Genomic DNA, 14178 nt, shown 5'->3' on the forward strand with positions numbered 1-14178 from the left:
TTACATTTGTTTTTTGATTTATTTCTGTTTCTCCAATCGGTCCATTCTTATCTGCTGCAACTTTGTTAACAAACGTTCCCTAATCAAGTCATTGATCCGCCTTTTATTTAGTATTTTTACTACATTAAGGCATTTTATTTACTTTCTTAATTTTTCCATTCTGTTCATGATAATATATTCATAAGATTTTATATAAAATAAAGCTAGTATATTCTGTGTAAAAATAGACCGTTTTTATAACAGGATATGACATTTTTTAATGAAGATTTGTATCTAATCGTAAATTAATTGACATTTTTTTCCTTCTTTTATTTCTAATCGATTACTTTTTTATGTTTATTTTGATCCCATTTCCTTCCTAATATTTTTCTGAACGAATTCCACTCGTCCCAGAACGATCATGAAAACACAACAGCACAGTCACAGGAACATTCATTAATAATTTATTTTCCTTAATCTCAAGAACCACCACAGCGTCTCTGAAAAATGTATCATCGGTTTCCAACAACACAGTTTTGAAAAATGTAAAGTTACTATACAAATTTTTATTAGAAAACAGAATAAATTAACTGTGTGGAATTAAGTTATGTTTTTTTTTTCTTCCTCAATTCAACTCCACATTTTTTTTTAAACCTACAACACGTTATTGTATTGTTACAGTTGAACAGAACCGATAGAAATCAAGTTACATGCTCTATCTTTTTGGTCGAGGGGAGTTGAAGGAGGCGGGATCTATGTTAAATCAAACTTTATTTGCACATCTGGATGATGACAATGACGATATTCTATGTGGAAAAAAAAGCAGTCACTGGTCATTTGGTAGCACCTGGAAGGGTTTGTTACTATGGAAATACTGGTTCATATAAAAAGGAGCCTCGTTAAATGTGAATGTTGAAATACACCAAAAAACCCACAGTGGTCCTGCGAACACACAGGAGAAGGCTGATAAAAGTTCTCGGAGTAGTTATATAAAAACGGCTTCATAAACTTCTATGGAGGGAGTCTGGTGTTAGAAATGCAGGGGGGAGGGGGCGGGAGGTTTAGGGGGGTCACACTTCATCACGTTGGGGGCTCAGAGGTCTGAAGATTAAATTCTGGGATACACTAGACGTGCGACTGTGAGAAAATGCTCTGGTAATTCGTCGTCGGACATGCGTGGGAGAGAGAAGCGGTTTAATTTGGGCCGTGCAGGAAGTCGACGTCACTGTTAAAAATGAAAAAACTATTTTTGTGCGTTTTGTTTTCTAAAAAAGGTTTGATTGTGAGGCAGCGGGAAAATATCGGGTGTGCTTTTCTAACCCTCTCCTGGCTCGAGACGCGTCTCTCTTCCATGATTGTGTGGAGATGGAACTTGAATTTGTTTCCGTGGTGGACGACGTTCTTGTTGTGCTTGTTTACAGAACTTAACGAAAAATTGTACCAGAGGAATGGAAGTGAAATGAATGTTTAGTCATTTGAAAGAAATGCTAGTAATTATCTTGACATTTTAATCCCATATTGACTTCAACTTAATTGTAAAATTTGATTTAATAAACTCGCAACTTCTACTTTTAAAAGCTTTCAACTCTGTCCTTCTATAACTGAAGTGTCAGTCAGAAATTCTTAATAATTATTTATTTTGATTTTTAGCTCCTGACTCTCTGTACATTATCTGCTGCCTCTTGTTAAAGAAGACATTCTATTTTTTTTTTTACTTATTAAGTGATTATGTGGCAACATGTTGTCCAGACAGGAAGTGATTAAACTTGGAAAAAAAGGGAAGTTTTCTGTCTATTTCAAATAAGACTGTTGACAATGATCTGATCTTCAGTCGACGCTCGTGATTAAATGGGTTCAAGGTTTGTCTGTGTTTTTGCTGAACCGTTGTTGAAACCGAGAGCATTTTTAACCTCCATGAGAGTCGCAGTAAGAAGGAGAGAAATGATGTTTTAAATGACATCGACCTCTTTTTTTCTCATTTAACATGTTATTGCTTCTGTGTGGATTATTTTCTGAAACTCGTCAATCCAGTGTTTTTTGTCTTTGGTTGTGGGTTTACAGAGAAGTATTTGTTTTGAGAGGGGGGCGAGGGGAATATGTTTTTTACATTTAAATATCGAGGGGGGGATACAAAAAAAAATCAAAACAAATCTGACAACATTAACTCACAGAAGTTCGTCACAATCCAAGCGACGTTTTGAACTGGAGGCTCAAATCCAGCAGGTGTGATGATGAAGGTTGATTTTTTTTTTTTTAGTTTGAAACTCCATCTTTGACCCACGTGTGTGCGGATGTGGAGGCCGGGTTGAGAGAGGGGGCTCTGTGGTGCCACAGGGTGGGGGGGGGGCAAAGTTCAACAGCTGACTTGGCACTTTTTTTCTTTTTTTGAGTTTATACCGAGAGGCCCTCGTCAGAGAGTCCGAGTGAAGACGTTGACGGCGGAGAGTTGTGGGGGTGAGAAAGTCAGGGTGGGGTGGAGGGTGGGGGGGAAATGTTCAAGGGGCATTTCTGGGGGCCTCGTCTCAGACCAGGGTTCCTGGTTTGGCCTTGTCGTGTCCGTACCACTGCACATCTGCCAGCTCAGAGCACAAGGAGCTGCTGAGGAAGCAGCTGTCACTGAAGGACCTGCAGGAGAAAAACACGCCTTGAGTCACGAGACATCATTCAAATACTTTAATCCATCCCAGCATTTAAACATCACTGCTCCACTGGTCGCTGCACTTCCATCACAAACACCTGCTCCTCTGTCACAAATCAAGCCCTCACAGTCGTCGTCCACCTGTTCCACCCTGTCTGCACTTGCCTCTTCGCCTCCCTTCATCTATGACTGGGATTAGAATAACTTCACGGTTCATCCACGCAGAGATCAGACTCAGGAATCTGTCAAGCATTTGTCAGTTTGTGTGGATGTGGTTGTGTCTACACATGGTGAAAGCAACCTCTCATAATGCACTGCAACGGTAAATTTTTGTGAAAGAGAAATTGATTTCCAAATCAATTAAACAATCTCTTGGGCTTTGACTTCATTTTTAATTTTTGTGAGTATCTTTTTTGGACTTAAGTGTTAAGTTTGATATTTAAGTAACAAAATTGAACAAATCAAGAAAACGCTAAAGGGAAATTAGCCAGTTAGCAACACAATCGCCTCGATGAGAGATTGAACATTTTTGTTTCTGGCGCTCCCTTGTGTTAAAACAATGTAATTGCAATGTCGCGAAAAAAAAACTATGGCACAGCTGCCATGGTCCGCAACATTTGTTTGTAAAAAAGAAGTCTTCTTTTTGTAAAATCTAAAAAGTCTTTCAGTACTAGGATTGAAATATTTGAGAGAAAAATCTAGTTACTTACTTACTATTTATCTTTTTAAATTTTTTTTTTTACCAACATTGTGATTCAGTCTGCAATTCTTTTTTGGTCCACAATACACAACTAGTTGTATGGTTTATTTGTTAGAATCAATATATATATTTATTTTATTCCTGCAAATTATGATCACATTGAATAAATTGATACATAATTTAATTTGAATTAAATATCTTTATTTACCTGTTTTAAATAAAAACGTAAAATAATTGCACTGCACAAGACATGATCTAAAAAATAATTATATATATCATAAGAACTACAGCACAAGAGTCTAAATAAAACTTGCTTCACTAAAGGAATTTGTTAACATGATATTTGCACTTTTGAAAGCCCTTCGACTCTGTCCACTTTTGTTTCTGCTGCCACCTACTGTAGTGTCAGCATATTTCTTATTCTTTTTTTTAATAGCACCCTTTGATTTGAAAAATGCATTTTATTAAATAGCGACGTCAATTTTGATCTAAAAAAATGGTTCAGTCCTACTTAATACTTTAGTCAATATGGAAATGAATGCAAACGTTGTTTAGGACAAACTGCCCTGAAGCAGTGTAGTTGTGTTTAATTAAAAATAACAGCTAGAGTTTTAGTGCATGACGGGTTTTTGTTATTTAACTCATCATTACATTTGAAAAAGAATTGTCAAAAAACGATGTAGTGCTACTTAAATGCATCGTCAAAAATTCAATGTTTAAAATGAGTTCAGTTGAAGTTAATGGTGAACAGTCGGCGACCCCCCCCCCCCCCCAACGTTGACTGAGTTTATTGACACAAAGTGGAGCATTTATCTGTGGTGAGGTGCTGTGAGGCAGTGAAAACAAGAGCGAGAGAGAACATGCAGAGATAAAAGCAAACTCAAGAGAGACGATCCTTCTTTTTCTGTTTAGCTCTTTCGGTCATAGTTTAGGACACAGACAGTAGTACCTCTATACACCAGAGCCGGGCTGAACAGGAGACTGACAGACGTCCTCAGTGGGAGAGCAGTCTGCTGTGCCTCTAAACCAGGAGACAGGACACACACAGACACACACACACACACACACACGGACAGGAGGGTTAGTACAGAAAGAAAAGAGTAACGTGAAGGAAGTGACAATATATGAAGCACAAGCAAAAAAAAAAACGGTGTGAGGAGGAAACCAGACGCAGAGAGAGTGCAGTGAGTTGACAAACATTGACTCGAATCAAGTCGTGACGGTGAGTGAAATTAGTTCAGTGCCAGTCAGACGATACACTGAAGTGTGTATGTGAGTGTGTGCGGGTTTTTTTTTTGTGTGCGTCTTACCCGCTCTGCCAGTTGAGGATGTGTTGTGGGCTGCAGGGGGGAGTAGGTGTGGCTGCCTGTTCACTAGAGGGCGTCATACTCCTCTGGCTGTGTGGAGATGCAACTGAAGAAGAAGAAGAAAAACCCCATCGTGAGCATCTTTGGGTTGACTGTCATGACAGATACTGGTTTCTGAAAAGTGTGTGTTGTGTTGTGTGGGTCCCAACAAAAGAAGGGAGAAAAGCAAACCCTCCTAATATGATGCGGAAACTTTGATGTAAAAATATGGGTTCAAAATCTTTTACTGGTAAAAGTCACAGGCCAACTAAATGTGTATTTATTTATCTAAACATGAATTTTGATGTTGACTTTGTATTCTTTGTGTATCAGTTAATATGAATTATATTTGAAAGTCTTTGTATAATTGTTAATATCCATCATTTTTAAAGGTCACCATAACAACATGAACATCAATTTACTTTGATTTCTCAGTCAAACATCCGACGCCAAAAAAAACAACTTCACAGGCTGGATTTGTCACCCAGGCCGAGAGTTTGACACACATGATGTAGAAGAAAAAATTCAAAATGTTGTAAGAAAGGATGCTTTTAAGTTATTTATGGACAAAATAAATGTTAAGTGCCAATGTTAATGGGCAAAAAAAAGACAAAACAGTTATTTCATTTAAGTTAAATAAGTAAAAAGCATAGAATTGTAAGCTGTCAATCACATTTATGAATTCTTATTCTACTTCAAAAGACAACTGAGTAATTTCCCTTCATGTAAGTAAGTAAGTAATTTTTATTTATATAGCGCTTTTCCAGACCAGGGTCACAAAGCGCTTAAACAATCAAAACAATATTCAATAGAGTATAAACTTTAAAGGTCAAGATAAAACTGATAACACAACAGGAGTTCCAGAAAATCAAGGAAAAGACTGAACAAAAGGAAACATCTTAAGATGTTTCTTAAAGGAGTCAGTATGTGTTATGATTCCCACTGATGGGAAACTTCTTATATCTTTTAAGAAACTATTTGACCCTGAGAAAGTTAAACTCACCCGGCGAGCCCTTGGCGAGTGTTCCGACCCTGCTCCCCCGACCGTGCCCCAAAGTTCCTTGCTGCGACCCAGTCTCAGAAGAGGTGGACCCCGAGTGGCTCCTCTCCTTTAGGCTCCCTGAAGACCTCTGGTACCAGCACCGCAGCTCTTCGGAAACCGCCGCCCTGCCCCCGCCTCCGCCTCCCTCGCGCCCCAACGATGGAGTCCGTACGATTTGGGAGCGAGACGGCGTCAGTCGGCCGCTGCCTTCGCCTCCCTCCTCGCCGCCCCACGCCTCCTTGTAAAGTCCTCCGGCCGTGTAGGAGCTGGAGGTCTTGAACTGGGCCTTGACGCTGTAGTGTCCCTCCTGGTCGCTCTCGAGGCTCCGCACCACCACGGGGTTGGGGCTTCCCTCCACGTAGAGGGGGTACTCCTTAATGCGGTACTGGGACGACGGCTGGCTCTGGCTAGAAAGGTAAACTCCGTGGTGTCCCCCTCCTATTCCGCCTCCTCCAGAACCTCCAACGGAGCCATTTTTAGCTGCCAGATTTGGCATCGACCCCGAGTTCGATGAGCCCAAGTGACCTGCAGACCTGTGTGGGTTCAAAGATACAAGTTGTCAGTTTTTTTTAAGGTAAGTCTAATGAATTATCCGTGGCACCACTTCCGCCTCACCTGTGCCTTTGCCGCTGTCGCTGCCGAGCCTTGGAGGGCGAGTCCTCTCCCAGGGTCGAGTAGTTGTGGTTGGTGTTCCCCGGGCCCAACGTTCCGCCGGAGGGGTAGTAATGCTCCGAGCTGCTGTGGCTGGTGCAGGAGGAGCAGTCGTCCAAGGGGTCGGAGCCGTTGGAGCCACGCACCGGACCCAGGAAGAAGTCGGGGCTGCCCAGTGTGCCGAGGTTGTGCGGTTGCGTGTCCGGGTCGGACGCCAGGAGTTTGCCCTGAGACTCGAGGCTGGAGCTGCGGTTTCTAAAGTGCTGAGCGAGGCTGTGCAGACGTGTGGGACTGATGTCAACGGACCTGTGAAATGTACCAGGAGAGCGACAGGAGGTGTCAGCCGGAGAACTGGGATTGTTAACCTGTTTCCTGGATTTATTTTAACAAGCCTAACATTAACGCTATGAAACTGTTAATGTCAAACAGGTGAGAAGAGATAAAATACACGAGTATATTTAAAATACAAAGAATACATGTCTGTAGTGATGTGTTGATGAGGCTTCATGAAACAGCTGATGAGGTGTCATGATACAGTGTCAGGCCACTAGATGGCACTCTGTGCTTGATAATCTTTGGCTCTGATTTACTAATTCAATGAAACCTGAAATCGATGTTAAACTTGTAAAATGTATCACGAAACCTCAATCAGTTGTTTCATGAAGCCTCATTACCAACCCATTTTTCTTATTCAAAGAATGTACATGACAGATAATTAATATTAACTTCATATCCCAACAAGTTTTAGCTCCTAGAGACAATGGATGGATGAATATATTAAGATAATTTGTTGAAGAAATACAATGTTTTAAACACTTTAATCTCCAAAGACCTTAATGGTTGAATTATCAGGCAGATTTTTATGGTGTTAGCTCCTGATATGTTGATGAGGCTTCATAAAACAGCTGATGACGTATCATGATACAGTGACTCTATTTTTAAAGACCACTAGATGGCACTCTCTGTTTAAAAATAATACAAGGTTTTGTTGAATCAGTAGATCAGAGCCAAAGATTATAAAGCAGGGAGTCTAAATCTAGTGGTCTTTCAAAATAAAGACACTGTCATGATACCTCATCCTCTCAATGAAGCCTCATCAACTTGTGAAAATGGTCGGTCCAAATGACAGCGATGAAATGGCAGACTTGCCTGGTGGAATGCACGTAATGAGGAGTCCTCGTCCTCATATCGGGGGTCGACGGCATGCTGGACTGGGAACTCCAGTGTGGGAGGTTTCGGATGGGGCTGCTCTGCAGTGAGTTACTCCCGCCGGCGTCTGTGCTGCCGGAGCTCGGGAATCGCCGGTGACTATAACGAAAAGAGAAGTAAACTTTTTAACATCGGTAACATTAAAGATGTCCTAACAAGAGAAACCCTACCTGGAGTGAGAAGACCTCTTCTTCACTCGCTCATACGGCTCATCCAGCGACGACTCGCTCCACATTTTGGGCTTGATGGGCGATTTGTCGTATTCCGAGCGGGAGTAGTGCAGGTGTCGCAGGCCGTCGAGGGATTGTGGCGGAGGGGGGCGACTGTGAGAGGGGGGTCGAGGAGGCAGGCCTTTGTGGGGAGACGCTATTGGAGAGAAGGTTGGTGTGCCCGTATTTTGTGGATCATCTAAAACAGAGAAAAAAAAATTCTGTTTAAAGAAATGCAGGTAACTTTCAACAGCTGTCATGGCGTTTGTAGTTCATTACCGGATTTTCATTATCATTTCCAGGATTAGATTTTGATTGTGTTCTACAGTTCTAGTCTGGATCCCCATTCACGTGAATAGCTTAAGAAACTGTTGCTAATGCAGCTAGCTAGCTCTTTTAAAGCTAGCAAAATATATATATATATATATATATATATATATTCACTTAAACAAAAAAGAATGAACTTTTCTGTTTCTTTTGTTATTCAACAACAAAAATTTGAGTGGAAGTTGCTTAATTTGTAAGCTGTTTATGAAGTCATGTGTGCTCCTTGGCAGAGGTATGTACTGTCTCAGTGCTTTTTCTACCCATCAATATTTTCCCCGATATTAATATTTATTATATTTTAACTTAAGTGCTTAGTAAACCTGGTGACTAGTGATGGGTCTATGAGGCTTCATGAAAAAGCTGATAGGTAGGTATCATGATACAGTGTCTTCATTTTGAAAGGCCACTAGATGTCACACTATGCTTTAAAATAGTTGGCTTCTATGTACTAATTTAATGAAACCTGGCATTATTTTTGAAACTAGAGTGCCATCTAGTGGTCTTTCAAAATGACGACACTGTATCATGATAGCTCATTAGCTGTTCCATGAAGCCTCATCGACCCATACTGGTTATGTCAGAATCGTTTTCCTTTCCACCATTTTTTTTGGTAAACAACTTTGCGTGTCATGTTCACGCTTGAGCAGGAAAAGTATGCTAAATATCTGACTGTAAGATATTTGCTGCAGGCTATATTTGAACCCCTGAAACGGCAACTCTTTTTTTAACCCTGACTCATCATGCAACACACAGACACGGATGTAAACTGAGAAAAGTTTTTGTAAGTGTTTATAATGGATGTTCAAACTCACCATCATCCAGGACGAGTGCATCAGATAATGAACTGTCTTCAGAGCCGATGTTGGCTTCTAGTTAAGAAGAGAATAAACGGTTAATTTAAGAACAAATGAAATTGATTTGATTATATTTGCGTAATAAACCATAAAAAACACCTTCTATAATAAGCGATGCCCTCTGCGTTGGCTTCTTGCCGGAGCGGACTCTGTGTTCATTGATGGAGTTTTCAATTTCTTGGAGCTTCTTCAGGGCGTTCAGGTAGGAGGTCTTCCTCTGTTTCTTCAGCCTCTTGCTGGTGACATGTGGGTCGCTGGCAAGACGCCTGGCCGCCTCGGTTATTTGGGACTGAATGGCAAACTCTCGCTCCAAACGCTCCAGCTCTTCTTCCTAGGAAACGCATAAACATACATGAGTGCTAGCAAAAACAAACGTAGCAGGGAACCAAAAAAATAGTCATAGTTCTAGAACCAGGTTTGCCGCACGTCGTCCAAAAACAACAGTTTGTCGGACATGCGTTCACAACTCTGCGACTCCCCCCCGTAATACCTATTTCGTTAGACACATACACAAAGCCGTGCCAGAAAAAGCAGTCGGAGGAAATCGTTTATCAGTGTTGGAGGCAGAGCCAGATTCTCTCGCCACCGGCTCTCTTTCGGGACTTTTCACTGCCATCCAATAATAACAGACATTTATCAGCGTCGTCGTCGTAACGTCTATTATAAGACGGCAACGACAGTAAAACATTGTTTGAAGGCCAAAGTTGATTTGAAAACCGATAAATCACAAACAAGACCATGACTTGAAATCAAGAGCGTTGTGGGACTCTTTTACATCTGCAGGTGAGGAGGGCTTTTGTTTTGAAATCCCTGGTCGCACACATGCAGACTCACACTCCTCCTACACACACTACTATCACCACTTCCTGTGGTAACAATCCTACCAGACTAAATTTAGACGCTCCCCTGCTCTGGAAAATATAACCGTGGCACCAAAAGAAAGCAACAAAAAAAAAGGAGCTACTTTTAGAAGGTTAAACATCTTGAAGATGGTGATTTACTGGTTTTCCAATGTTTATTGAATAAATGATGAAAATGATAAATATATAGTACGTGCCGAAAGCACAAAAATAATCCTTCCAAAAAACGCTCCACTGAGTAACTGACCATTTTAGGAACATGGTAACTGTGGGAAAGTGGTGATGTGTCTCGGAGCAAATCTCTCTGATAAATTGTGAAGCTGCGCTGTGGGAAGCTTGTCTGAAAAATTTAACACTGGAAATGTCTTTGTTTATTTGAAAAACGTCTTTCAGCACAAAGTTTTGAAGCGTAATTAAAGAGGGTTCCAAGAGGACAGTTACGGCCCAGATGGGGATAAATAATAAAAAAATGTTGGAGGTACCAAGTCAAATAAACGGAGGAAGACAATAAGGCTCATGGGTTCAGTAAATGAAGACAGGAAGAGGAAATAAGTGCAGGATGTTTGAGAAACGTCTACTGGCATTTATTAAACCTTAAGTTAGAAACACCTGTTTAAATAGGAAACATCTGGTAATAAGGTGTTGCACTAATAATATATGCACAGTAAAAAACTGTATGTGGAATCAAAATCTAATAGAAAGTGTTTTTGCTTTAATAAAGAGATTTATTTAGATGTTAGGAGGTAACATGTAGGAGTGTCAACGTCTACACGTGCGACGACTAACAAGTTTTTATAATTGGTTAATTAAATATATGACAAGTAAAACAATCTTGTTTCAATTTGATACTGTAAGTGTTTATTGTACTTATAGTTTATTTTAATAAACTTGTAACTTACAAAATCAATATAGTGTGGTTTTGTTTGGAGCCTTAGAGTAATACTACAGTGACTCAATGTTGATTTTTAAGATAATTATTTTAAGTGTGCCTTATAGTCCATAGAAATGCTTTAAATTAAGTAAAGTTAAAAATCTGTTATGTTTGCTATCATTTATTACCTATTTTAAGTGGGTCTAAAAGAAAAAATAATTTGTGTCTGATTATTACTGGAAGGGTTTCGCTGAAATGGGATTTGGAGGTGTTTGAATGGAGACGGAACCCTCTTTTGGTTACATAGCGAAACCGTGTGTAACCGGTTACACAACAGTAACATTCTTAACTACATGTGTAGAAAAAAAATGTAACATTAACACCCCTAGTTATGAGGCTTTCATCAGCCATGACACAAAGTGTGTGCATTTGTTTACAAACGAGCCTTTGTAAACAGGTACTTTCATGAACAAGTTTTGTTTTCTGGAAGCCAAAATAAAGATTGCCTTTACTGCAGCCATCCTTTAGATGGCACTGACGGTGAAGGGTTATCAAAGCAGAGTCAGGCATCACCTCTCCCTTGGGAAGAATTTTCTGCTCATCCAGTTTGAAGGCAGTCCCGATCTTCCGTCTCACAGTGGGGGCTTCCTCCCCAGGGTCCAGTGGGTATTCTTTGGGGAGCTTTCCTGTTAGCTCCTAGAAATTGAACAAAAAAACATCAAAAAGGGAAAACAGAAATCATAGAATATGGTTATTTTGTTTGCTTATTTTACCGCTTCTCGGATGCAGATGCTCTTGAGTTCTTCTAGTCTCAGTCGTAGCGTTTCCTCCAGAGCTTCCTGTCGGGCCCTCAGCGCTGCCAGCATGTCCTTCTTTGCCGTTTGAGAACTGTCTGATTCCTGAGAGCCTGCAAGCAACACAAACAACTGAGTAAAAGAGTCAAGACAGATTTGAAAGAATTGACCTTTAGCGAGAGCGGGAGACAGTCGCTGCACCTGCGACTCACTCAGGAAGTTTACGGGGAAGTGAGTGGGACTTTTCGATAAGGAAGTCATTTTGGCAAACTTGTATGTATGTGAGGAAGGGCCACTTTAGGACAGAGTGACGCACGAGCTCCGCTCCTGTGAGTCGATGCCAGGCTTGTGTGTTTGACGCGTGTTTGAAAACACATTGTTTCTATTTCTGCTCAAGAACAATCAGAAACAAACACAAGTCGTATTGTTGCTATGTTGTGTAATTACACAGAAATATGTTGTAATATCCGGTAAAGTTATTTGTCAGAAGGTTAAGGGGGTCTTACTCTCCACCGATCAAGAAGGGTTATTTCTAATTTTCTATCAATTGATATACATATATTATTTGTATTAATTGATGTGGAATTATCTGCCAAGGAGGTTAGTTTGTGTTTATTTTTGCCAGCAAAATAGCTCCAGTACTGATAGGTGAGGCATTGGTTATCGGGCCGCACAGAAAGAAAACATGTTTGTTGTTTCTTCTCTATTGATTTTTGCCATATGAAATATTTTTTGTTGTGAAGTAAAGATGGCTTATGTCTCTTGACGCATCAAGATTATCGTATTAGTCAAGCTGTTAACTAGTAAAAATGAGTGAAACACAAACAAATTATTATTAATTTTTACTGTTTTGTTCTGTCTGTGAATATAATGCCGACATTAAACCAGTCCATGGTGCAAAAAGGGTTGATGCCCAGGTTTTGAAATTGTCGCTAGTGATGGTCTGATGAAGCTTCATGAAGCAGTGTCATTATTTTCAGAATCCACTAGATGGTGTCTCTGCATTCATTTTCCTTTTGCTTTGAACAACTGTTCTAATGAAGCTTCACCAGCCCATCACTAGTTATCGTCAATCACTTGTATGGCCTCTAACTGCTGCTGTTCAAATAACTAGCTCTGTTCTGAAAAGGGAAAACCTTTTATAAAGAAATATTATTTAGTTTGACAATAGATTTTATAGATTGTTTGTTGGTAGCTGGTAATGGCAGAGCTAATGCCATCTGTGGCCTAGTGGTAAAAGTTCAACAATGGTTCTACTCCTGGATAGGGAACCTTTTTAAATGACGAAAGTTAATTTGCCAAATTTGATTGCATTATGGTTTTATGAGCTCCTTTGCAGAGGTATGTGCTGTGTTAGTGCTTTTCTAGTTGACTCTCTGACTTAATCCAAGATTTTCAGGTCAGTGTATTTTATTGCGGCTGTAGATGTCGCTAAAAAAAATGGCACAACCTGACAAAAGCGTGTTGAACGAGCTGTTGTGTTGAACAAGTAGTTGAAGACAGATGTAAGGAGAACTTTATCAGACTGGTATGAGAGCCTGGAGGACGCTAAGCCAGTCGGAGAATGACATTCTTCGATGACAGTAGATGACTCAGGGAGGTGGGCGACACTCGAAATAGATGACCTCACAGCCATGTGCGCTGAATGCCTTTCAGTCAGCTCGTTCCGTCTAAACTAACATGTCTTGGTACCTCATCAACTACTTGAGTTTCTGCCCACACTGACAGTACATTTAGATTTGTCATTATGAGTTATCCGGCTAGATATAAGAGGAGTGGATTTGAGGTGGTGAATCACTGGCGTCCCTCCAGAGGCAGCTGTTTCTTTCCCTCTACACAACAGCCCACGCTGCCACGGCACAGATGCACACATCAGTCACTCTTCCTCGGTATTCTCTGCCGTCTTCTATCGCACTCCCACGAGGTTCAGGACTGACCTGAGGACAGCAGACTTCCGCTGCTGCCGCTGATGATCTTCCCTTTGCTGCCCATGTTGGCGAGTTTGGACGTCTTCAAAGTTCCCGTTTCCGTCAAGTCGATGGCGATTTCGCTCAAACTCCGTGCCGCGTGGATCTTAGACTGGATTTAAGAGATAAAAAGATACAAAAAGTTGTGAATATCTTTGTCCAAAATTAAATGTTTGAGGGACGTTTGCCTGACCTTGCTCTGCTTCCGGTCCAGATAAAACTGATGTTGGCTGATGGCCATGGCCCATATTGACTTGATGAGAGCAGGACAGGCGTACCAGGTGTGCACCGCGATGCCACTGTGACCAAACGTCCTCCTTGTCACCGACGCCCTGCTGTGAGAGCAAGAGCTCCTTCAAAACTCCTGATAATATAACCATCACAGAGACTTCCCTGTGGAAGTTAATTCCTCTTACAGTAACGATTTATCTTCCACAACCACACAGGATGTTTGACTTATCTTCATTTAAACACTCAGTAGAAGCTGACCAGACCTCTAAGAGCAGCATCTGTTTAAGATAACAAAGCTTTTTTCTTGTATTAACTATCTCTAGAAAAACACTTGTGGAGGTTAAACAAACAAAAAAAGAGGTCAGATTTCAAACAGACTTACATCCTTTCGGTGATCCACTTTCAAGAAAGTGTGTTCTCATATCAGGAGAATTCCAAACTCTTATCAAGTCTTTAATCTTCGTGTAAATCCACTTTATTCTAACAAACATCTTCCCCTA

The 14178-nt window shown here is 40.7% G+C and overlaps 1 protein-coding gene across 3 annotated transcripts in view; it reads right to left on the reverse strand.

Moving 5' to 3' along the window:
- Positions 1-427: 427 nt before the first annotated feature.
- Positions 428-14178, reverse strand: part of frmd4a (FERM domain containing 4A) — a 64152-nt gene continuing 50401 nt past the window's right edge. For 2 of the 3 annotated variants that reach the window (XM_087797598.1, XM_087797596.1), the window contains exons 13-24: positions 13641-13782; positions 13418-13559; positions 11460-11593; positions 11260-11382; positions 9055-9286; positions 8914-8970; positions 7736-7973; positions 7506-7664; positions 6321-6662; positions 5667-6238; positions 4628-4730; positions 428-2604 (exon numbers count right to left, since the gene is read on the reverse strand). In XM_087797598.1, the coding sequence (XP_087653724.1) occupies positions 2502-2604; positions 4628-4730; positions 5667-6238; positions 6321-6662; positions 7506-7664; positions 7736-7973; positions 8914-8970; positions 9055-9286; positions 11260-11382; positions 11460-11593; positions 13418-13559; positions 13641-13782 (2347 nt within the window). In that variant the 3' untranslated portion in view covers positions 428-2501. The remainder of the gene's footprint in view (positions 2605-4627; positions 4731-5666; positions 6239-6320; positions 6663-7505; positions 7665-7735; positions 7974-8913; positions 8971-9054; positions 9287-11259; positions 11383-11459; positions 11594-13417; positions 13560-13640; positions 13783-14178) is intronic. The other variant, XM_087797597.1, reaches the window with a different exon arrangement.

Source organism: Callionymus lyra, chromosome 8 (assembly GCF_982586985.1).
Source record: "Callionymus lyra chromosome 8, fCalLyr1.hap1.1, whole genome shotgun sequence".
Taxonomy (NCBI): Eukaryota; Metazoa; Chordata; class Actinopteri; order Syngnathiformes; family Callionymidae; genus Callionymus; species Callionymus lyra.